The sequence below is a fragment of the Crocodylus siamensis genome, chromosome 1, assembly GCF_052110815.1.
Source record: "Crocodylus siamensis isolate JL-2025a chromosome 1, ASM5211081v1, whole genome shotgun sequence".
NCBI lineage: Eukaryota > Metazoa > Chordata > Crocodylia > Crocodylidae > Crocodylus > Crocodylus siamensis.
In genome coordinates this window covers 56,510,159-56,534,510 of record NC_143395.1, presented here as the reverse complement: position 1 = coordinate 56,534,510, position 24,352 = coordinate 56,510,159, and the positions used below count along the sequence as shown (strand labels likewise).

Below are 24,352 nucleotides of genomic sequence, written 5' to 3'. Positions count from 1 at the left end.
TTCTACTATACACAAAGGTCCTTATTTATTGATTTTTTATGGGTTAGAATTAAGTTTCTTCACCAAATTATTAAACATGGAATAAGTATAAACCTCTAAAAATGTAGCAAGTCTGATACTTGCTGGGGTCCAGCTCAATGCCAAGAATAGTAAGAAGGGAACTGAGGTTAACAGGTTGCTCCAATCTTTATGTCCTTGCAGGGTCGTACAAGACACATGCATGACTCAGACACTACTGTATAAAAGAACACAGCCTCAAGCAATGAAGTGCACACACTTCTACAGTGGGATCCCACACTGACACACACAAAGAATATTCTACATTTACATGCATCAAGCTGTAAAATGTATTCTGTGATGTTGCATTATTTCACATGTACAATAATACAATCAAGAGTAACACATTTGCAGAAAAGGGAAGAATTAAGGCTTTGCACATAAAATTCAGCCTTATCACAGTTCTGGTTGTTCACTGAATTATTAATGTAGTCCAATTAAAGTAGTTCTTCTATGGAAATCTTTATTTATTCTTCACACTTTACAAGGCCAATACGCACGTTTATAGGTTTTCCAAATGCAATCAAATCAAAACAAATTTAATTCAAAACAAGTAAAAAGATTTCTCAATACTACTAACATGTCAAACTTCAACTCAGCCATTTTTTTCAACAAATAGACAAAAATATTGCCAAGACACTACATTATTGTAGTGAAATTTCTACTCCTGCTTTCCTTGGGGTCAAACCCTGCTGTTTGTCAAGTTTTACTCAAAAATTCACCAATGGGAAACAACAAGGTAAATTTTTTAAGAGTTTCAGAAAGCTTTAAAGGTCAAATAATAAATTAGAAGAACAGTTAGGCAAATTTTACTAAAATAGGTGCTCCTATTTCTGATGCAGTATAAAATATGTGCAATACATGTTTTGAAATTACATTCATTAGGCAATTGTGGCTTGTTTCATGTGGGTACAAAGAAAAAAATTCAAACAGTACTTAGGACTGAATGTGCCATAATTAAAGGTGGTTATATTTACTACCTAAGTTTTTGTGTCCTAATTTACTATAAAGCACTTTATAAGTATGAAACATTTCATTCTTTGGTTGTGTAATTATTCTATATGTCTGAACTCAAAACAAAAATTCCAAATGAGTGCCTAAAGCTGGGTACGCAAGTGTGGGTTTAAAAAAAATACATTTACTATAAAATATGGATATTACCGTAAGTCTTAGGCATGAGTAGCGATGCCTTGCATGCCATCCATATTTGGTTATGGTATCCAAAAGGCCAGCAGAAATGCTCCTTTTAAATGTCTGAACTACAACATACTAGACTACTATCTTTTCAGTGCAATTCTTTTCCCATTACTATAAAGGAAAATGCAAAAGGAAGATAACCTATAAATTGGTAAAATCTCCACCAAATGGCTGTGTTAAACCACCCCATGGCCTGTTAAACCAGCTATATACTTTGGCTGGAATGATTTTGCCCCTACAAATCCTGGAGAAGTTTTAGCAATCCTGTTATACTGAAGAGCAGAGGCTTATCAAAACACTGTTCTTAATGAAAAGAATAATAAAGGAATCAAACTTGTGTCTCTGAGCATGGAAGTATTTACATGGTTTTGCAACACTAAGACAGCAGCATAACCTTGAACATAAAGGTATCAATCCAAATAAGTATAATAAAGCCAAAACCCACAAAACTACTTTACACCTAGCTGGATCAGCTCTCTTCAGTTACACAAGTCAATGAAGCAGGGTGCAGAAAGCTTGTTTTAAATGTCCAAAGCTCTTCTAATGAAGCCAATTAAGACACTATGCTAGAACACAAATAAATTTTATATTCTAGATTAAATTAAATACACAAATATTCTGTGCACTAGATCAAAATATGTTGTCTGACAGAATGGTGTTATACTAGAAAAAGAGATACCTCCAATTTGCTCTTTTCAGCAGCAGCTTGCAGAGAAGGAGAGGATGCCAAAGGCTGAGCAGCATCAGAGGAGGACATCTGTACAAAGCAGATGAAAGGGATGGATGAGAAGGAAACCAAGGCAGATGATCAGAATTAACAGGCTACAGATAAAGCACAGAAATATTATGATTTAATCCTCTTCCAAGATGCAGAAACACTTTTTTTAAAAATCACTTAATATAGAGAAAACAAAGCAGAAGAGAAAGCATTTGCATTTTAGACTTATGAATTTGATTAATGCAATTTCCAAAAGAAGAGAGATTTGTCAGGTAACAGTGAATGATTTATGATGAAATTCACTAGAATATAAAATAAGAAAATGAACCCGGATAAGATCACATCACAGGCATGAGAAAAATAATTAGGTTTTATCCATTGTTCAGTTTTATCCAATGTGACTGTTGAAATATTAATGTCCTGAAGCACGAAGGCACACTGTCCCATGGGGAGGGGAGAGAAGAGAGTGCCTTTGTTCTTGTTCACTGTAACAGAATATTTATACTAAGAATGTAGCAAAATAACTCTGAAAGTTATACATTAATTAAAGTTCTAATGAACTGTTCTATACTGAAGAACATACTGAATGCTAGAAAATGATGCGTGTTAACACATAAAGGCAGCATTTTAGCAGTAAACTGGCAGGCCTACTGCAAAGCAAGATATACAATTTTCTAGAAATCAGTACACAGGCAATTTTAGCATCACTGTACTTTAGAATTATCCAAAGGTATTTTGAAACAATTATATATGCATTAGATGCAATTTATACATGAAAATGGGATTCTCTAGACTCATGTTCATACTTTGTCCTACCCTATTTCTTTATGCATACTTGATCACTTTAATGAAAACATCATCTTTCTATTCCCTTTACTACAAAAATGAAACTAAAATATTTTTACAAAAAGCATAGTAGATCTTCTGAGCTATTAGAATGACATTGCTCAGCTGCCCTATAATCATTGTCACCACCAAAGGAAAAATTAAACATAAGTGGAGCTGTAGTAGCACAGAGAATCATAGTATCAAAAAAAACAAGTACTTAAAAAAATTAGAAGTAGTAAGAATGTGTTGTTTATGTAAGCCTGGGCACTGGCTTCTTAAAACATAACCAATACCTACATAAAATGTTCATGCCTTACATATTCTACATTTGTTATACCAGAATCAACTAGTAATACTGTAGTTAACATGAATACGTTAACTATAGATAACTGGTTTCAGTGCACAGAGGTTCAGGAAGTGTGCTGTGGTCTGCAAGTTAGTTCCCAAGGTTCCAGGAAGGAAGAAATTCCTACCCCTCCGATACCCCTTTTTATATAATAAGCAATTTCAGGAAGTTTTGCACTACATTTAACTTGTATGATTAAGACTTACATAGCTAGTTATCATTCAGTACTTTTCTGTTATTTAATTGTTTTAGAAGCTATCCACTTTTACCATAAAGCTACCAAATAAAATCTTTCTGATATTGTATCATTTAATCTTATTTTTATGACACAATTGGTGTGGAAACAGTCAGCATTTTGACATTACAACCTGAACTGTTAAGAAAAGAGGATCTTTCATAACAGCTCTGTTTGAGCATTAAATGATCTGGTAATTAATCCTATTTATAATTCAGGCACTCATGTTTTCAGTCATGATGTTCCACCAGAATTTGCTATCATGATTAACGGCTTATTCCAACTTTTCTTTTTTTGATTCCTGTAACAAAGAATTATTAATGTGTACTCCCTTTATATGTTAAGCCAAGAAATGATATGGGCTAGGTTACTGAAGTAACTAAACCAGAAGCTTTAAGTTCACAAATAATTCATTAAATATATCACAGTAGTTATCAAAGAACATAATAAGTTTAAGACCCTAGAGGACTAGCAAGGCTAAAGCATGCCAGTTTCTGTAGCCAAAGGCATATATGCCTTATATATAATGGTGATAGCATGACAGTCAACCACCACCGACTCCCCCCTGTTCAAATTGCCAAGTACCCATTTACAGAAGGGTAATGACTTTTGCCATGAGTCCAGAGTAGGGATTCAAACTCTTACCTCTGGAGTTGCAGCAACACATCTTAACCACTCTGCCATCATGCCCCATATAACTGTAATCAACCACAGCAAAGGATAATAATTTTGGGAACATGATAATCCAGTGGTCTCCAAACTTTTTTGATCATGCACCCCCACCTATATAAACAGAAGTTCTAATCTATAAAATAATTTTTTGCACCATCAGCAGTTCACACCTTTCAGAAGTCTGGTTCATTATTTGTATACCATCTATTGGAACTAAGATACCATCTGTCAATAGGCCAAGTTCCATAGCTATATAACTGATGTAATAAAAATTCTGAGCTGAAGTAGAGTCCCGTGCATTTGGAGTATTAAAAGGTATTTGAGTCCTTAGTTACCAATTCATTTTTCACTAATTTTAAGAACTTATTGCCAGGCTTGAGGAACATCAAGATTACCTCAAGTGGTCAGACACTTATAAGATTATTTGGGAGGTTTTTTTCATCTTTATTAAAAACTCTGTCAGCTTTGAACCATTCTTGAGATTGTGTAGCTGATCAAAAAGTTACTTGATGTTCAACATCAACATATCAAGGAAATATCTTCTATACTTTTGTGTGCCTCTGCATTGCTCAAAAGGTATCCCTTGGTTTTGACAACTGCAAGAGGTAGACAGAGCCCTGAGCAGTAGACTGAGCTAGCCTCGGCAGTGGACAGTCTACATGAGATGGCACGTAACTGGGGCTAATATGCAGTACTTCTGTACACAACAAATTGGCCTACAGCTATCTCTGGGTTGTCATGGCTCTACTGCATCAAGTACCTAGACTAGCATGCTAAAGACAACTCTGTATACCTGTGTTGCACCACAGCCTGCAGTGCAGACAAGCTGTTCATTGTGGGGAAATATAAAAAAAATATGTCCCTCCACATGATTTCAATAACTAAATGCATTTGAAAGCCAATACTATACTCTTATTTAAAACTGTATATACAGATTGTAGTTAAAAATATTTTTTTTAGTTTATGGAAGGCATGAGTTTGAGACATCCCACTAGAGTGAGAAATTCTGTGTAGTTTTTGGCATAACAAGTGCCACTAATTGTGTACAACTGACTCCAGCTCCATGCAACCGTATTGTTTTCATTCTGACACAATACTATTGGACATCAGATGCTTTATTAGCTCTACTGAAGGAGGAAGAGAATGCTAAATTTATTCTACCTTCCAGGTCACATCAGCCACCTATGGCAGATGCATGCATCTTTTTAGTCTAGAATAAGGAAAACTTTTAGATGTAGGAGCCATAAAATTGCCTTCATAGCACAAAGTCCACCTGTATGTTAAGTGTCTTTAAGGTAGTCCAAACCATCTACCCAATGTTACAATCTTGGTAACCTTCAGTCTCTGATTAACCTTCTAAGAAGTGTTATTAAGAAGGTTTAAATCCTTTGATAAATGTTTTAAATTTTAATTTCTTCATCTAGGTTCTATCTGAGATGTATCAGCTGCCACTTGTTGGAATTATTTCTGAACAAAGTATACAAGGGAAATAAAGCAAAATCACTTATTAGACTTCCACTAGAATGGAAGCATGACTTCCGCAAAAATAAAGCAAAAAAAGTTTAAACCCAGCAAGCCTCTTATTAAAAACATCGATCTTTATGATCAAGTGGTATCTAGATAATACATACAGTAAACACTTCAATTTAAAAAGTTATTGAACTATGGATGGACCATGTCATAAGAAAACAGAACTTTAGTTGAAAAAAATGTTTTAACCATACAAATAGGAAATGAACCAAGCACCAGGGTGCCCTCAAGTGGCCATTTTATACATGCACAGTCAATTAACAGGAAACAAATTTGGAAAGGTACTTAAATAGGAAAAATAAGAGTTCATAATGACAGATGAAGGCTAGTAAATAATTATATACCACATTTTTTTCTTTTGCCAAGTAATGCTCGGCTCAGACTTAAGATTTACATTAATAAACAAATGAAAAATCTGCACCCCTAAGATTTTTTGTTTTGGGTTTTGTTTTTGGTTTGTTTTTTTTAAACAGTAGCCGCTAGAGATCCTAGTTAGGACAATAGTACACTTGTATCTCTACAATTAAAAAAAAACAAATTACTTATAACATATAACATATAAACTTTTTTAAATTAAAAAAAAATGCAGCTAGAGCGAAGATATTCAGTTTTTAGAGTAAAACTGTATGACTTATGGAAAAAAGCCATTTTTGTGGTTTTTCAGTACTTTACATTAAATTTTATTCTGCCTCCAAAATGTACTTCCCCCCCTCATTTTATGACAAAAATCATTCAAGAATCTAGAAGACTAGAAACTTTTCCAAATTTGAATGCAAACCAAGTTGGATGATCAACTAAAAGGTTAAAAAATATTTTATATAAACCACCTGATAGATGCCAGAAAGATGTGGGATCTATAAAAATAATCACTATACAAAATTCTGAGGATATACATCTGACCCAAAAAAGTTAGTCAAAATAGACCCCCCACCTACAAGTGCCTGAAAGTCAGTAATTTATTTTACAACTATTTAACTCCCCTCTCAATGACATTCCAGCCAACATCAGAATCAAGTATGGTATTTTGATTAAGGCACTGGATTACCGTATTTTCTTGTATGCAGCATACCCCAAAATAAGACCTGCATCTGGCTTCTGAAAGTCCAAACGAAGAAAAAGATTCTCTCTTGAAAATACTGGTAAAGTAACAGTAAGTAGTACCAGCTTCTTCAGCAGAAGCCTCTACCAGGACAAAGGAGAAAGTATCCACAGCCAGCAGTTAGGCCACCCCCACATGCAGCACTGCAGCATTACTTTTGCTTTCTCCCAGCAGAAGCTGCTATCACCATATTTCCTCATTTATAATGTGGACCAGAATTTCCAGCAGCTGAACTTTGGAAAAATGTGTTCTATGCATGAAAGTATGGTAATATAGGAATGTCACTAAATTAAACTTTGTATGAACATGGGCATAAACTGCTTCATTTTTTGCGTTTCACTTCCCCACTTACCTACATTCTTCTTAAAGTCTGGAGCTCAGAAGCTGGGCAAGTCAGAGAAGATCCAGAGGAGAGTGTCAAAAGGTGATAAACAGTTTAGAAGGCAAACTATGTGTGGAAAAAGCTGAAAGAGCCAGGTAGATTTAGCTTGGGGAGGAGATTAAAGGAGGGTTACAATAGCAGTTTTCAAATGTCTTAAAGGATACCATAAAGAAGAGGGACAACAAGTTTCCTCCCTTGCTAGAGAATGCAGGATACTAAGCATTGGTTTTAACATGCAACAAAACAGAATTAGATCAGATGATGTTATTGTTAGAGCAGCAAGGCAGTGGAATAAAAATTGCTAGAGGTATACCAATACATCATAGATTCATAGATTTTTAGCGGCTGGAAGGTGCCTTGCAATATCATTTGGTCCAGCACCCCTGCACTAGGCAGGCAAGACAAGTGATCCCAGCAAGGTGACTGTCCAATCTCCCCTTGAACATTTCCAGGGTAGGTGACTGCACCACCTCTAGCGGGAGTTTGTTCCATAATCTAGACAACCAGACTGTGAAGGAGTTTTTCCTAGAATTGAGCCTGAAGTGAAGTGGTCTTCCAGGCATTTGTATCCATTACTCCTGGTCTTCCCCATGGGTGTCCTCATTCACCAAGCTCCTGATGTAACGATAAACTGCTACCAAGTTCCCTCTCAGCCTTCTCTTTTTTAGGCTGAAAAGGCCCAAGTCCCTCAGCCTGTCTTCATATGGTCTGCCTTGAAAGTCTCTGATCATATAGGTGGCTCTTCTCTGGACCCTCTCAAGTTTTTCCACATCCTTGTTGAAGTGCAGTGCCCAGAACTGGATGCAGTACTCCAACTGCAGTCTCACTAGTGCTGAGTACAGTGGAAGAATCACTTCCTTGGTTTTACATAAGATCCACTGGTTGATACATACCAGAGTGTTATTTGCCCTGCTGGCTACAATACCGCACCAACAGGTCATGCTCATGAGATGGTCAACTATTACCCCTTTCGGCCATGGTGCAAGTCAAATTGTTGCCACCGAGCCTGCAGGTATGTTGGGGATTATTTGCCCCCAGATGGAGCACTTGACACTTCTCCGTGTTAAACCTCATCTGGATCCGACGAGGTTCAACACCTCCACCTCTCCAGTCTGTCCAGTTCTGCCTGTATCTGCAGCCTATCTGCAGGTGTAACCATGCTCCACTGTAACGTGGTGCCATCTACAAGCTAGGCCAGTGAGCTCTTTACCCTCATATCCTAATCAATGATAAAGATGTTGAAAAGCACCGGAACAAGCATGGACCCCTAAGGGACACAGTGGGCCACTTCTCGCCAGTATGAAACAGATCAGTTCATAAGAACTCTGGGTTCTACCTCGCAGCCTGTTTCCCACCCACTGAACCACTGAGCAGTTGAGTCCACAAACTTCCAATTTTCCCACAAGGATACCATAGGATATTAAATCGAAGGCCCTTCTGGAAGTCTAGGTATATAAACTTTGACCTTTCCCACATCCAGGTGGCAAGAAAGAGATTGGGAAGACAGGACCTGCCTGTGACAAAGCCATGCTGGCTGCCATTGAGAATCCTATCCTCTACGAGTGAGTCGCACAGACTCCTTGATGAGTTTTTCTAGGATTTTCCCTGAAATAGAAGTTAGGCTGACTGGCTTATAATTGCCTGGGTCCTCTCTCTTCCCCTTCTTGAAAATGGGCACAATGTTGGCCCTCTTTCAATCCTCAGGGATCTCCCCAGAGTGCCACAATTTTTTAAGATTTGCCAGGGGTCCCACAATGACCTCAACCATCCTCTCGGGCACTCAAATTCAGTTCATCCAGTCCTGCTGACTTATAAAAACGTGTAGCTTTTTTAGTTGGTTACGTGCCAGCTGAGCATCAACAGTGGGAAGGTTGTCATTCCCACCATGCCCCACGTGAACCTTATTTTGCATGTTTTTCCCCTTGGTCCACTGAAAAACGGAAGCAAAGTGGGCATTCAGGAATTCAGTTTTCTCCTGGGTGTCAGTTACCAGCTGTCCTGAGGTGTTCAGCAGGGGCCCCATGCTTCCATTTGTCTTCCTTCTGCTCCCCACATAGCTAAAGAAGGACTTCCTATTGTCTTTGACTCCTATTCCTAACTTGAATCCAGTCACTACCTTAGCTTTCCTAATCTTCTCCCTACACACGTGGGCCACTGTGGTATAGTTCAGAAGCTCTCAAACTGTGGGCCATGACTCCCCGGCAACTTAAAAGAGGGTTGCAAATTCTCTTCCCCCGCCCCCCGAGAAGTGGTGGCATGGAGATGCTGCTGTCAAGCATTGTGCTGCACGCTACCTCCCCACACCCAAATTTGGCTGGCTGGCTGGCAGGGGCCCTCCTGCCCCCCAGCTCATTGACGGCCAGACTTGGGTGTGAGAAAGTGGCTCACAGCAGCACAGAGTGCTCGATGGCAGGGGTGACCTTGCCCCCTGTGCCACCGCTTCTAGGGAGGGAAGAGAAGTTTGTAACCCCCTTGTCACAGTATCAAAAAGTTGGAGAACATCTGGTATAGTCCAGATTAGGACTGTCCCTAGCTTCCATTGTGTTTATGCCTCTTCTTTTTCAACAGGACCATGATATCCCTATTGAGCCAAGAGGGCTTGAGAGCCCTTCTGCTGCCTTTCCTCTGCATGGGAATGGTCTTCTTTTGTCCTTCGAGGATTGTGTCCTTGAGGAATGACCAGTCATCACATACCCCATTCACCTCAAGTCCCTAGTCCTACATTGCCTCCCCTACTAATGCCCTGAGCCAGTTCAAGTTAGTATTTTTTAAGTCCAGGACTTCAATCCTGCTAACTGGTCTACCTTGCAGCAGACAGCGACCACAATCTCATGGTTGCTGTCAGCCAGGCTACCCTTAAATGTTCAAGTTGCTCAACCAAATCGTCTCCTTTGGCCAAGACCAAGTCTAGGAGACTGTTGGGGAGGGGCACAGGATGGAGCCGTGTGCAGGGAGAAGGGGCAGCATGGGGGGTGCCCCCAGATAGCAGCTATCCCCTCCCCCCGCAGTGGCCAAGGCAAATTTTGGAGTGGCTGCAATCACCACCCCCCTCTACCCATAGCCCTGCTCCCAGTACCGTTGCTGCCCACCCTGAGTGCAGCCCAGCTCAACACCATTGCCGGGAAGAGCTTAGTGGTGGCCCCAGCCCAGAGGCAGCCCACACTTGCCCCATGTGCAGATCCGGGGGCACATGCCCCCCCCCCCAGGGTGTGTGCAGCAGTGGGAGCTGCCTCCCCACACCACGGGCTGATCACAGCTGTCCTGTGCCCTGCCCCAGCTGTGTAGAACCTGCCCCACTCCCACTCACTGTGGGGGCCTTGATCTGCCCCCCTCACACCTGTCCCCACTTCAACTCTCCTCCTCCCTCACCCCCAACAGACATATCAGCCAGATGCTGCTCTCCAAGCTGCCTGGCTGCATATCGGTTATCAAACTGGTATCGGATGATATTGGCGCCTTAAAAATCTGTCATTGGTATTGGCCCCCAAAAATCTCTATCGGTGCACCCCTAAAAGTTGTAGGTGTTGCATGATTGTTGGGCTCAAGCATCAGATCCCAGTCATACCACACCATAGTGCTGGCACAGGGGAAGCCCAAGATCATGATCCTGGGCTCCTCCTGAACAAGCAATCTTCATTGTTGTGGCTGGGAAGCCCATCATGGGCTGGGAATTGACAGCGCCTCCAGCCACAGGGTAGCCCCTCTATGCTGAAGCTAGAAGTTCTAATCACTGACAGGGTTTCCTGCCACAGAGGGCTCAGCATGCTTCTCCGGCTGGGACCCATGATCATTTGGCCAGTATTTCCAGTTTGTGGAGTACCCCGTCCAGTTCAGGCAAGGTTGCTTTGTGATAGTGTGCGCCATTGGCTGGGAACACTGGTCACACATTTAAAGGCATGATAGGAACAAGTTGTAGTTATTACACATATACATTGTGTAATAACTTTGTTGCTTATTCCTCAGTTTACCATGACATTAACTGAATGAGCATGTGGCCAGATCACTACTTCAGACATGATTAACCAGTTAATCCAATACCATGCATCAGAAGCCTAAAAGAGCGTTTTCCCCCATGGCTTGAGCTTTCCCAAGCTGAACCATAAAGTCAGGGGAAATAAGTTTTTGTTTGCTTGTTTGTTTGAAGGTGGCATTTTGTTTGGTTTTTTGTGATGAACATTAGCTCCTGAATTAAGACACATGTTGCTGAAACATTCTTCTGCAGATATAATGACCTTACAACCTTTGGAAAACTTTGTTAAATCAAGAAGCAGGCTCCAAAGATGAGATCAGAGTATTCCAGGTTGGCTTCTTTATTTGGGACACAGAGTTCAGTATTGTTTCTCAAGAAACACTCTGACAATAAATGCCCTGGCTCAGCACTGGGAAGACAGACTTATTGATTTCCCTCCAACTGTGGTTTTCTTCCTCAAAAAAAATCTAGTTCTTTATAATACAAAGTAATAGGAGGGAAAATATATTCACATACTTCTTGGAAAATCTGCAACTTTCCATCAACCCCATTTACAATAACCAAGAGTAACCCACCATCAACAAAAGAAAGTTAAGTTTTTAGACTGAATCCTTTCCATTCCCTCAGAGCTAAACAAACATTCTTGTAACACGCAGCCAGATAAAAGCTGTTTTCTGCACTACAGAAGAATTCATACTCAAATCTAAAATTGCCTTAGAACATGAAATGGTTACTCCCTAGTTTTGTACCAACTCCTCTCAAGCACTGGCATTCACTTTATTCAGGAAAGAATCAGAATTTCTTCTTTATCAAACCTAACTAAGGTCTCAAAAATTCTATTGCATACACACAAAAAACATGCGTGATAATGGAAAATGGTTTGATTACTCACTCGCGCTCTCTCTCGAGCATGCGAGAGTGCGCACACGAGTAAACTGAACCACTTTCATTTTTACGCAAGTTTTATTTACCATTACATTTTGTAGAGCACTTTAAGTTAATGAGACTTAAAAGTAAGGTTTAGACCTAAAACCTAATTATATGTGAAAATTGCATTCCTTAGCATGTAACTTCTCTTTTCTTATGGACTAAAATAAAAATCACAGCTTTCATATGGTGATTGAATAAAACTGGTTTTATAGTAGTTATTAGTGATCATTAAATTGTTGAGCTCCTAAGAACGTGTGAATGTTTAAGTAGGGTAAGAAAGAGTAATGTTGTAGCCACAATGGTCCAGAAATTATGCAAGCAGCAAGGATTGCTTAGGGTGAGATCTTTCTATTGGATCAACTGTGTAGCGAGGGCAGTTGGATAAACTTTTGAATGCAAGACATTCTTCGTCCTGTCCCTGGACCATCCCTGAGATGCAGACGCAGACACATATGAGTAGTCAAACAATTTTCACTATCATGTGTTATTAGCCTCTTTACAATATTTAAATATCTAACTTAAGGAACTTTGTGTTGATCTGACCAAGTAAACGAGCCTCTTTTGTAGCACTGATTTAATTGCTTCACACTGTCACAGCTCTCTAGATCAGAGTTTCAACTATCAGTGAGGTCTGAAACACTTCTTTTATAGCTGTTTTATAGCTTCTTTTACTTCTTTACAGCTGTTGTATTACTAAGCTAGAAAGAACAAAAACTCATCTTTAGCAAACAAACTGAATTTACCGATTATGCACTACATGCAATGCAATTTACCTGCAAGGTTGTAGTATTACAAGGAAGACTTTGGGTTTCTTACCAAAGTTCCACTGGAAAGCTTTGGACGTTTCATAAGCCTCTCTCTCTGTAACGGCACTACCTTTTAAGTACCACAGAATGATGTAGCTATGCTAGTCCACAAAAAGTGAGAGATGCAAAGATTTAAGAGTGATACCTTTTACTGGACCAAATGTATAGCTGGGAGGGATATAAACAAGCTTCCTGGTATGAAGTACCCTTCCTCATCTCTCAGACCCGAGGACAGGATAGCTAAATTAGTGGGATATCAAGACTAATAAAAGGGGAGAAGGGCATTAATACCTTTCTAGCGAAGTAAATTGCACACTGATCAACAAACATTTGCCAATGACCACTTCCCATCAATAGATGAGAACAAAAAAAAAAAGTGTCAACTCGTCTCCAGTGCTACAATCAACAGCCACTAGAATCCACAGATCCTTCACATCTGTATCCCAGACTGTGGTACAAATCTCACCAAATGGTCTCTCAGAAGCCATGTGGGTTAAAACAGACTAAATCTACACACCAGAACAAACAGGAAAAGCTAAAGGACAGAGACATACCACTGTGCAGGAGAACACTTTTCACAGAACAACCACTCAGTTTCTGGCCTCATTATCCTCATGTTCAAGGGAAAGTTGCAACATACCTTCAAAAGGTGAGCCTACAAACAAAAAATCATAATCTAGCTGGACATTAAGAACCAAGAAAACAATGACTTCATGACTCACCTACCTGATTCCTGTTAATCTTTTCACCCTGCATGTGTTTATGAGTCTTCCTTTTTAATCATCTTGATCTTCCATTAATATAGCTATGCATTCTTCTGCATTTTCCGTCTCTATTACCTACTCTTGGTAATGCATCTCTCCTCTGATTTCATAGGACAGGATAGAACAATTTAAAATAGAACAAACATTAAACACTAACCTCCTGAGAAGACAGGGAACAAATCTACAAATAGGTTCTAAATGCCTAAGTGTTTAAAGCACAGAAGTTAAGTTTGTTGGCTGTAGTTGTGTTGGTCTAAGGACATAGGCAGACTAGGTTCCTTGGGTAGATGTGATCTTTTATTAGGCCAATTAAATAGCTGGAAAAATTGTTAAGTTTTTGTTTGTTTTTTTTCAAGCTTTTGGAGCACACGCACCCTTCTTCAGGCATAGGAAAAGTTTGCTGGTGTTTTGTGTACTCTCTCTATGCAAACACAGAAGCTAGGCACTTAACTTTTTACATATCTGATATTGTATATATTGATCTAAGTCTTTGCTAAGTTAGAGGTATTTCAAGACTGTTATGCTTTCATTTAAATGACACAAAAACTCTCTTTTTTTTTGCTAGAAGTCCATGTGACTATGATGATATAACCTAAATACTACGGATTTTCAAGACATCTTTCATAATATAATGACAACCTTCCCATACAAGCCTAAATAAATTGGTCTGAAGCTAGTGGACCCCAAATCTAGTTTTATGGTACGTACAAGTACTGTCCATCAAATTAACTGCACCATATCCTACAAGATGATACATTTGCTATTCCTATTTATAAGAAAGAAGATAACTTGTGCAATATACCTGACTAAAAATTCTAAACATTCTGTAGATGTTAGAATTTAGAAGAGGATGCATTTGGGATGTTATTCAAGATAAAAATCAATTGGGAAAGAAAAAATTTAAAAATTTACAAAAAAAAAAATTAAAATGTGAACCTGTTAGATTAGAAATGTATCCGTAATATATTGTAGTAGGCCTGGAGTCTTGCTGTAGCTGTGATGATCCAGGAAATATAGGAGAAGCAAGGGGTTTATTTTGGCAGCATCTTTTTATGGGACCAAGCATATCGTTGGGAGAGCGTGGACTTTTTCAGGTGCCAAGGGCCATTCTTCAAGTCTCGGAAAAAAGCAAGTGCAACTTAAACTGTGAACAGATATTTAGCTTAACAATGTAGTAGAAACAAAGTTTTATAAAATCAGAAGTCAAGCTATGCAAGGGGACTGGGTCATGGGTGGTCTGGCCATGTGGGTAGCCCACTAGAGGAGGGTCAGTGACAAGGGCAAAGTCTAAAAACACGGGCCAGATATACAGACCACTAAAACTGGTATCAATGAAGACAAGTTTGTCTTACCTGCTAATACAAAACTAAAAATTCATTATTTTATTAGTCTGTCAGGAGTCCCAACAGGCAACCCAGCCTGGGCTAACTGCTTAGTGAACCACACCTGCCTGGGGTTTCAAGTGGCAGCCCTAACCCACTTGTAACTCTAGCTGGGCACTCTTCTCACCTCGTCCCCCACCCCCCGCCCCATTTGTTGCTAGAAGAGCAGTCTACCCATTCAGTTGTGGCAACAGGCTTGAGCCCAGCCAACAGTTCCTGTTACATTTACCCCAGCACTTCATTGTACTTTCTGGTTTCCTGACCCTACCCGCTCTATTCCGAGACTCTGGCTTCTGGATTTTCCCTGGTATTTGGCAATTTGGCCTCTGCCTACTCAACTTTGACTCAATTTGTTATTTGGACCTTGCCCCAGAAGTCCTCTAAATCTGGAAACTTGGTATTTGATTCCTCACAGATTCACAGAAGCTAGGGTCAGAAGGGACCTCAACAGATCAAGTCCAACCCCCTGCCCTGGGCAAGAAAGAGTGTTGGGGTCATATGACCCAAGCTAGGTGCCTATCCAGCCTTCTCTGAAAGACCCACAAGGTAGGGGGGAGCACCACCTCCCTTGGAAGCCCATTCCAAATTTTGGCCACCCTTACCATGAGGAAGTTTCTCCTGATATCTAGCCTAAATCTGCTGTCACTTTGTGACAATTGCTCCTTGTTACCTTAAGAGGCGCCCTGGTGAACAGAACATTTCCGATAGTTTGCTGTGTCCCCCTAATGAATTTATAGGCGGCCACAAGATCACTTGTCAGCCTTCTCTTGTGGATGGCCCTGGATTAGGGCCAGTATTTTAGACTGCCATGGTTTAACCCTCCTCTGGCAATCTAACCACTAGGCCAGACCAACCACCACCAAGTATTCTTACATAGTCTGACTTCCAGTTTACACCCTTTTTGTTTCCACCTTGCTGTTTGTCTGAGTTTTGCACCAGTTCTCATCTTGTTCCAAACTTAATCCAATACACTTAGGTTATGAGGATCTATGCATATGAGACCAAAGTACCCAAAGGAAACCTATGAAATTGGCAACAAGGACAAGTGAAATGAGACTGATGTGCAGTACCTGTAACAATAGAGATATTGTTAAAAAAAAAAAAAACTAATACAGGAGTCAAAGATTTCTTAGGGTGATACCTTTTATTGGAACAACTGTAGTTAGGATACAGAGTTAGACAAGCTGTTGAATGCAAAACATTGTTCATCAGATCTTAGGGATGGTCCAGAAATTCGTCAGGGACATGACAAAGAATGTCTTCCATTCAAAAGCTTGTGTAACTACCCTAACTACACAGCTGATCCAATTAAAAGGATTCCATCCCAAGAAATCCTTGCCACTTGAGTAATTCTGGACCATCATGGCTACAACATCACTCTTACACTTTAATACATTCTTAGGAGTTCCATAATTTAATGATCACTACTGTAAGAAGTTTTATTCATTCACAATATAAAAACTATGATTTTATTCTAGTCCATAAGAAAAATCAATTTGCATACTAAGAATGCCATTTTCACAAATAATTAGGTTATGGTTCTAAACTTTACTTTTAACTGCCATTAACTTAAGCAGTGATTTAAGAACTGTAATAGCTTGAAACTGGAATTTAAATGCAAAGTTAAATAAAATGAAGTTGGTCTCTATTAAAATAAATAGCTCAGAAACATTAATAATACTTTAGACAAAACTGAGCATGACTACTTTGGGTGACATTAAGGCAAAGTTTTAATTTTAAAGAAGTAGCTATTTTCTTTTCTGGGTACAAACAGAAAACAAGAAGTGGTAAGCACATGCTCAACTGGATCCAGCTGTCAAGTAATTTTGGAAAGCAGTCTTTTGGACTTCAGATGGAACATAATAGATAATCTATTAAAGGATGAAAATGGAAAGAAAACCAGGAAATCCATCAGGATTCATTTAGACTGCTTCAGTCTAGTTATCTGACCCCCATGCCAAAAGTTACTCTCAATTACTTTTACCCACAATAAAGCATTTTTTTAAATCAACATGTAATCAAGGAGGGAAAACTGCATACTCTGATAATCTCTCTTGTACTACTTGACTGATTCAGGAAATATGGAAATCCCACTTAGGTCAAAAGAACATCCCTTCATGACACACTTGAACGCTTGTGGCTGAGCCTGGCTGCTCTGCATCAAGATGGTCCCTGGTACAAAACAAAGCAGCCTTTAGATAGGGGTGGGCAAAGTCTGGCCTGCGAGCCAGATTGCACCCAGGGCAGACTTCATTTCCTAGCAGCCCTGGCACCTGGCCAGTCTCCATCGAGTGCGGGCTGCAGAACTGGGGCTGTCTTGGCCCAGCCCAACCCCACACTGTTTCCATGGAGACCAGCCAGGAGCAGCATGGGCTGAGCATGCAGCCAGGTGGTGATCTGCTCTGGGGTTGGAGCCAGGATTGTGTGGCAGTGACAGTGTGGGCTGAAGCCAGAGCAGAGCCACAGTCAGCTGCCCGCACAGTCCAGTAATGAACGCAGGTTCCACGGGCAGGGGCATGCAGGCAGATTACCTCACCGCAAGATCCCGGCCATGGACCAGCTCCCCACCTGACCGTGTGCCCTGCCCATGCTGCTCTTAGCCGGTCTCTGTGGAGATGACAGGAGTGCAGGGATGTGTGACAGTGCAGTGTGAGGTGGGGCCAGGCTGATCCCAGCCAGGGCACAGCCCCAGTTCTGCAGCTCTGTGCCATCATGACCCCAGGGTCTCCATGGATACTGGCTGGGAACCAGGGCTGCTGGGAAATGTAGTCCAGCCACCAGCCATATCCACCACTTTCCCCACCCCTGCTTTAGAGCGTTCTAAACAGCTGCAAGTTCACAGGCGTAACCGATGTTCCAGTCACAACCACCACTCTCATTACTAGGATAGGGAGAGGGAGCAGTCTGCATTAAGGAATTACAGGGTCCAAGCAACCCCCCAAAGTAATGAGGAAAGCCAACTTTCAGTCAGCTTGACACCAACTGTGGAGTACAAATCTACCAGAGCACAAAGATCCAGGCTTCTGTTAGTCTAATGTTTAATAGCTGCAATTCAAAAGAAGCTATAGCAAGTCATTTAATAGTGAGATTGCAGAATTATTGTTCTAAATCTGTCCTGCTCTCCAACAGTGCTACATTTGGTTTCTTTACTGATGCATGCTCTAATTCTATTTGCTTTTAATGAACATTTTACAATACAATGAACACAAACTGCTCTTAATCAAGTTATCATCCAACTCCTACAACTCTAGCAAAAGATACTACCCCAATACCTCAAGCAACTTATTAAACCAGACTGGAATTTGTTAAGCAAGATTGTTTGAATGAGCCAATAAAATAAAAAATAACTTGCGTCAGAAGCCAAGAACTACAAGCTGCAGGTAACTCACCTCCCTATCATTCTGCCCAACCTGTCTTACGTATTCCAGAAAAATATCTACCTTTAAACCAATGAAATTTCAACATAATTGTGCACATCAGTGTGAGCAACATACAGTTTGTGCGCCAAATCCATTCAATAAAACCAATGGATCCAGCCACCAGTGCCAATGGCCTCTGCCTGTTCCTGTGCCCATGGCAGGGCCAGGCAGCGGCTGAAATCTATACCCATACCAACGCCACCTCCCCCAGCCCCTGTTCCCTGGCTGCAGTGTCATGCAGGCATAGCTTCTGGCTGACGAGGAGTTAACTCCTGCTTCCCAGCTGTGGCACAAATGGCTGCAAGGAGGCTACAGCTTCCAGTCACTGGGTCCCAGCACACCTTCCTTTCAACAGAAAGCTGTACCTATACTCAAGTCAGGGAAGCAGGTGGCTGGGGAAACCAGCTGTAGAGCGAGCATAACTTAGCCGCCTGGCCCCGGGGTGAGCACAAGCAAAGCCTCCCACCACTGAAGGAACTCCACCGATGTCAAAGTACATCCAGGTTGTTCCAGCCAGCTGCTTGTTAAAAGCTATTGGCCACTGCTGTATGTGGCTAAACACAGGGTGTCTCTCTCTCAAAGATCTTGCAAATCTAATTGCTTTCAACTCAGAGGGATTTGACAAAAATCATGCTAATAGGAAAGAGCCATATGCATCTTAACTACAGAAGAGGCCATATTTCTCTCATATATACCACATACCTTCCCCTCTGCAGAAATCAGCACCCCCAAAATTAAACTGTGTGGATTAAGCAGGGAAAAGCTGATAGTTTACTGGGATAAAATCCCCCTGCTTTGAGTCCTGCTCCACAGACAAGGAGCTGTTGTATTATTACTACGTCAGCTGAGGGAGTCAATTGACTTAACAACTCATTGTTCTTTACTCCAGGAGATGTTAACAATCTTCTCTTTTTTAACCATCTTAATATTACACTAATCAAGCCAACATTTTTTAGGGCGAGTTTGCTGTCTGGTAGTTGCTACTCATCCCCCTCATTGCACAGCTTTGGAGAGAGTCTCTTTTCAAAAGCACATTTGTCTCCCTAGCAGTTGCTACAGATGGATCAGTAACAAATGTTTCAGCTTTAATTAAAAGCAGAAAAAGGAGAGCAAGTCAACTGAAAATTAGGCTTTATCCCTGGTCCATTCTGCTATCACTATGGGGGGAAAAAAATCTTCATTTTGCCTTTCGGAAACAATATGCATATGATATTTTGGGGGTAGGTAACATATGAGAAAGTATGGTATTTGGACCTCTCCATAATGCTGAAATCCATCCTTAAAGCTGGAATCAACTTTAGCCTACACTTGTAAAAATTGGCAAGCAAACTCCAACCCTTATTGTTGAAGAATATATTCAAATCTACCCCAAACCAATAAAAGTTAAGATGGAAAGGACACATTTGTGCAAGTTCTCTACTTCACCATATTGCTTAAAACACCATCAGCACATCTAAACCTTCATAAAGGCTTTCCATCTCTAACAGACACCTAAAAAGCAGTGCATGCTCCAACTTCAGACACCTGTACAGTAGCCTCAAATTATTTTATATGCTACTTAAAGAGATCAACCAGCTGTACTTTTAATATATTCCATGCATTGGGAGCTTAACTGTCATCAACACTACTGAGGTATTGCCAGCCTTGGCCATTTTCAAGTGACCAAGGCTAAGCTGCAAAAGTGTACGTAAGCAGGAGGCTCAAAGCTTGCTGAGTAAATGTAAAGTGAACCTATGAAATGTGACAGCTAGCTGGGTCAGCAGTGAGATTTAATTAAACAAACAGAGCCTAAAAGGAGACATCATAAGGAAAGATCATAGATTATGTAACAAGCAGCCCCTTCTTCCCTGCACCCCCTCATTTTGTGCATTCCTTTTTCCTTCTGAGTACTAGTATAGACCTAGCACACTCATTGCAGGGGAGTGGCAAAGCTCAGAGCAAGCCAGAAAGCTGAAGTGGCTTTCTGTAAGAGAAAGCTACAAACTACATCTACATATCAATTGAGCTAAGTGTCACTACAGAAAACAGAAGAACTAAAATATCCATTTCAAAACAGGATGCACTTCAACACTGACAAGTGCAGGGTGCTGCACTTGGGCAGTAGTAACCAGCAGCACACTTATAAGATGGGAAACTCCCTTCTTGAGAGCACAGAGGCAGAAAGGGATCTTGGAGTCATTATCGACTCCAAGATGAACATGGCCGACAATGCGAGGTCACGGTTGGCAGGGCTAACCGGACCTTGTCGTGCACCCACAGGTGCATCTCTAGCAGGGCCAAGGAGGTGATCCTCCCCCTCTGTGCAACACTGGTCAGGCCACAGCTGGAGTACTGTGTCCAGTTCTGTGCGCCCCACTTCAGGAGGGATGTGGACATTGACAGGATCCAGAAGAGGCCCACCTGCATGATCCAGGGACAACAGGGCAGACCCTACAATGAGAGACTGCGGGACCTGAACCTGTTCAGCCTTCACAAGAGAAGGCTGAGGGGGGACCTGGTGACTGTCTATAAACTCACTAGGGGGGACCAGAAAGGTTTGGGAGAGACTTTGTTTCCCCTAGTGCCCCCTGGCATAACAAGGAATAACAGCCATAAGTTGTTGGAGAGTACGTTTGGATTAGACATCCGTAAGAACTACTTCACGGTCAGGGTGGCTAGGAGCTGGAACCAACTTCCAAGGGAAGTGGTGCTGGCTCCTACCCTGGGGGTCTTTAAGAGGAGGCTTGATACCTACCTAGCTGGGATCATTTGAGCCCAGTCTTTTTCCTCCTGCCCTGGCAGGGGGTCAGACTTGAAGATCTATAAGGTCCCTTCCAACCCTACTTCTATGATTCTATGAAAGCGAAGCCTGTGAGAAACAAGACAAACCAAGGTGTATTGAAAACATGACTGTAAATTTATCCTAGTAAACACATTCCCCCTTTAAGTAAAACCTATTTCCAAAAGAAAACTTCCAATATCTGTCTAAAGTTTATGCTAAATCAGGCTACTGCATCTAACCTAACTCATTTATTGTCCCCAGTGTTTGAACCTCACATTTACAGTTACTGATTAAGGTACATCTCTTTTTATATTTAATCTGTCTCACCTTTACCCTGGCATTCTGCATTTTAGATTTTATACTTTTACTTTAAAAAATACATTTGTTCAAAGTCATACCTTGTAGAACTATTATTATGAGAATACTTTGGAATTGTAATCACTGGAATTGTATTGCTGTGGGCATTGGGCTGCTCCCCCTGACTGAATGCAAGTATGTATGAATCAGTAGATAATTAAGTGGCAAAGCAAGAGCCTCTAGCTATTAATTGACAATAACCTAGCCATAGGAACTTACCATTACAATACTCAACTCTACACACCATTTTTGGCTAATCAACTCATTCCTGGAACTAAGCACCCACCCTACTGACTGTTCCTGTAACCCATGACAGTAAATCAATAAGGCCAGGATGGACTCCCAAAACTGCACCATTGGGCAGAATCCCAGGACTGTGACTGATAGCTGTCATGCACTAAAGGACCACGTGGGACAGCAACCTCCAGAATGGACAACCAAGATGATGATGGGAGATCACACAAGTCTGCCACAAAGGGATAAAAGGCAGTGAAGCGTGACCCCCTCCCAGTGGCACCCCCTCATCCAGTACCTGACCTACCAAGACAGAAGGACAAGCAGGCAACCCCCTCCTGAAGGAAGCTGACCATCAACAGCAGACTCCAGTGCCCCAGACAGGTATAAACCAACATCAGAGCTACACTACTATTGCAGCAATAGTGCATGTCAAGGTGGCCAGTACCCCTCATAACTCAGTTTGCATTTATGATTTTATTGGTAACATCACATCCCATCTAATAAATTAGAATTCATGATGATCCTGTAAGTTGGTCCTTCGTAGCAATTAAATAACCTAAATATACTATATCATAGTTTTAACTTTTAGTAATTGATGTAACCAAATGTATTAAATGCTGTTTTACTATAAATAGACATATTTTTGTTAAGATTCATAAATAAACAACAAAAATAGCTTCTTCTTTTTTAAATAACAGAAGACCATAAATTTGTGGGGGGGAAAAAAAAGACAGGAGAGTGGGGCAAGCAATCCCATAATGGTGAAGGAAAGAGTTAAGAAAACCTTCCTTCCAGAAGTAGTTTCCATAGAAACATAAATCCTAACCAAACTTTCATGCCCACAAAAACACCCAAAAAACCCCACCCCCAAAAAACAACTGGTTCAATACAGTTCCAGAAGTTTCAGATTTATATAAAACCCATTAATTAGAATATTAAAACCAGACATCTATAAATATGGGGCATGGGCTGGAGGGAAATTTGGAGAACTCAGCAAACAATCCTGCCACTATCATCCCACCCCTCAAGTCTTCCCAGCTAATATAGGTAAGAATCTACATTGTGCTGTCACAGGTAGCCACTACTCCTCACTGCCCAGCCACAGCACCAATAAAGCCTGTGCTGTAGCTGGGTGTTAAGTACTCCACTGCCCTGCCGTAACAGGGGCAAAGCCTTCAAGCTCTAGACCAAATTCAGTGGTTCCACAGGCTAGATCTACCACACAAGCCAGAGGTTCCCAAACCCTGAACAAGAGGGTAACATGATGTGCATTTTTCACAGAAAGTTGTATAACTATTTTACTAGTTTGTAAAATACTTGCAGTGTGAATCCTTGGCTCTAGGAGGATTGTTCTTTCATCCTGTTACCCATACCTTGATTATCCAAACAGCAGTTTTCTTTTGGTAACCTCTAAGTGTTTGCGCTGAATAACAACCTGTTCTCTTAGGTTTTACTGAATTTAACATATACATTGAGGCCGGCAGTGGTCTACACCAAATCCAGCCAACAATCTGCCCATGGCAATGCTAGTAATTTACTGACACTGGGCACCCTTGTACCACACCAGGCACTGAATCAGAGGAGGCCAACAAAAAGCACCAGCTTCCAGAAGCCATGCAATTATAACTGTGATTGTGGCAGCAATCAGAAGTCACCACTGCCCCTGAGCACTGGATGCCTGACCATGTCCTTAAGAAGCTGACCCGTGGGCTTCTTCTGGCCCTTGCAGGGTTAACCTGCACCCCCAGGCTCTGAACACCAGTCCTTTGCACCACTCTGCCTGCTTCTGCAGCCAGGGTCTTCAGACCCACCTTCTCTCTCCTCCTGCTTCTGCACCTGCCCCTAAGGGTGAGATAGCACAGTGTAGTTCACAAGGCAGAAGGGTAAGGGATGCCTTGATGTGCAGCAAGGCTGATACAGTGAATTGCAGGATGAGAGGCATGTGGTATGGTACAGGCATGGTGCTGCAGGGTGGAGGGAGGCCCAAGTGGTGCACTAGACACAATACAGCAGAGGGGGACAGTGTGGTCAATCAGATGCCAGACAGCTTTGCTCTAGATGACATTCTGTACTGGCATATACACCTCTTCATAAGATGCTGTATTTTACATTTAGTCAAAAGGCTTTTGGTGGGTGCTTGCCATAGGGGTTTGGATAATTAGGGATGCACTGTAGCTCAAAGTAGCGTAATCAAATCTAATTATATTACATTCAAAGTCAGAGCAGGGCAGTAGATAAGGCTGGCATTAGTCACGCTAGATACCCAAGTTCAATATCAGAAACAACTGCACGTAAGCTCAGTGTTCAACAGCTGTCTGCTATCTTCCACAGCAGTATATCCCATTGAAATTCATAAGAGGTTAAAATTTCAAACCTTGTTCCCCTCTTTATTCCCCCCCCAGGCTATAGGTACATTTGGTGAGACCTACACCTCGACTTGTAATTTTTAGGTCTCCCATGAATGAAACTACTAATGTGTTTGCACTGCAGTGTATTTGCCATCAAATTAAAACGTGACAGGCCTACCTCAACGCATATATTTTCTGTTACACCTAAAAAGTTAACCTGTAGATAACCACTGCTTTAATATAAACAGATTTTTTAGAAATTAGCACGAGGAGTAAGACTACGGCAAAAATGCTGATCCCAAAGTGATTTAGAT

The 24,352-nt window shown here is 41.1% G+C and overlaps 1 protein-coding gene across 2 annotated transcripts in view; it reads right to left on the bottom strand.

Moving 5' to 3' along the window:
• SMAP1 (small ArfGAP 1) overlaps positions 1–24,352 on the bottom strand; it is a 206,674-nt gene that overhangs the window by 119,661 nt on the left and 62,661 nt on the right. The window contains exon 5 of one of the 2 annotated variants that reach the window (XM_090034686.1): positions 1,934–2,011. The exons of the other annotated variant lie outside the window; for it this stretch is intronic. Within the exon in view, the coding sequence (XP_089890812.1) occupies positions 1,934–2,011 (78 nt within the window). The remainder of the gene's footprint in view (positions 1–1,933; positions 2,012–24,352) is intronic. 2 annotated transcript variants of the gene reach the window in all.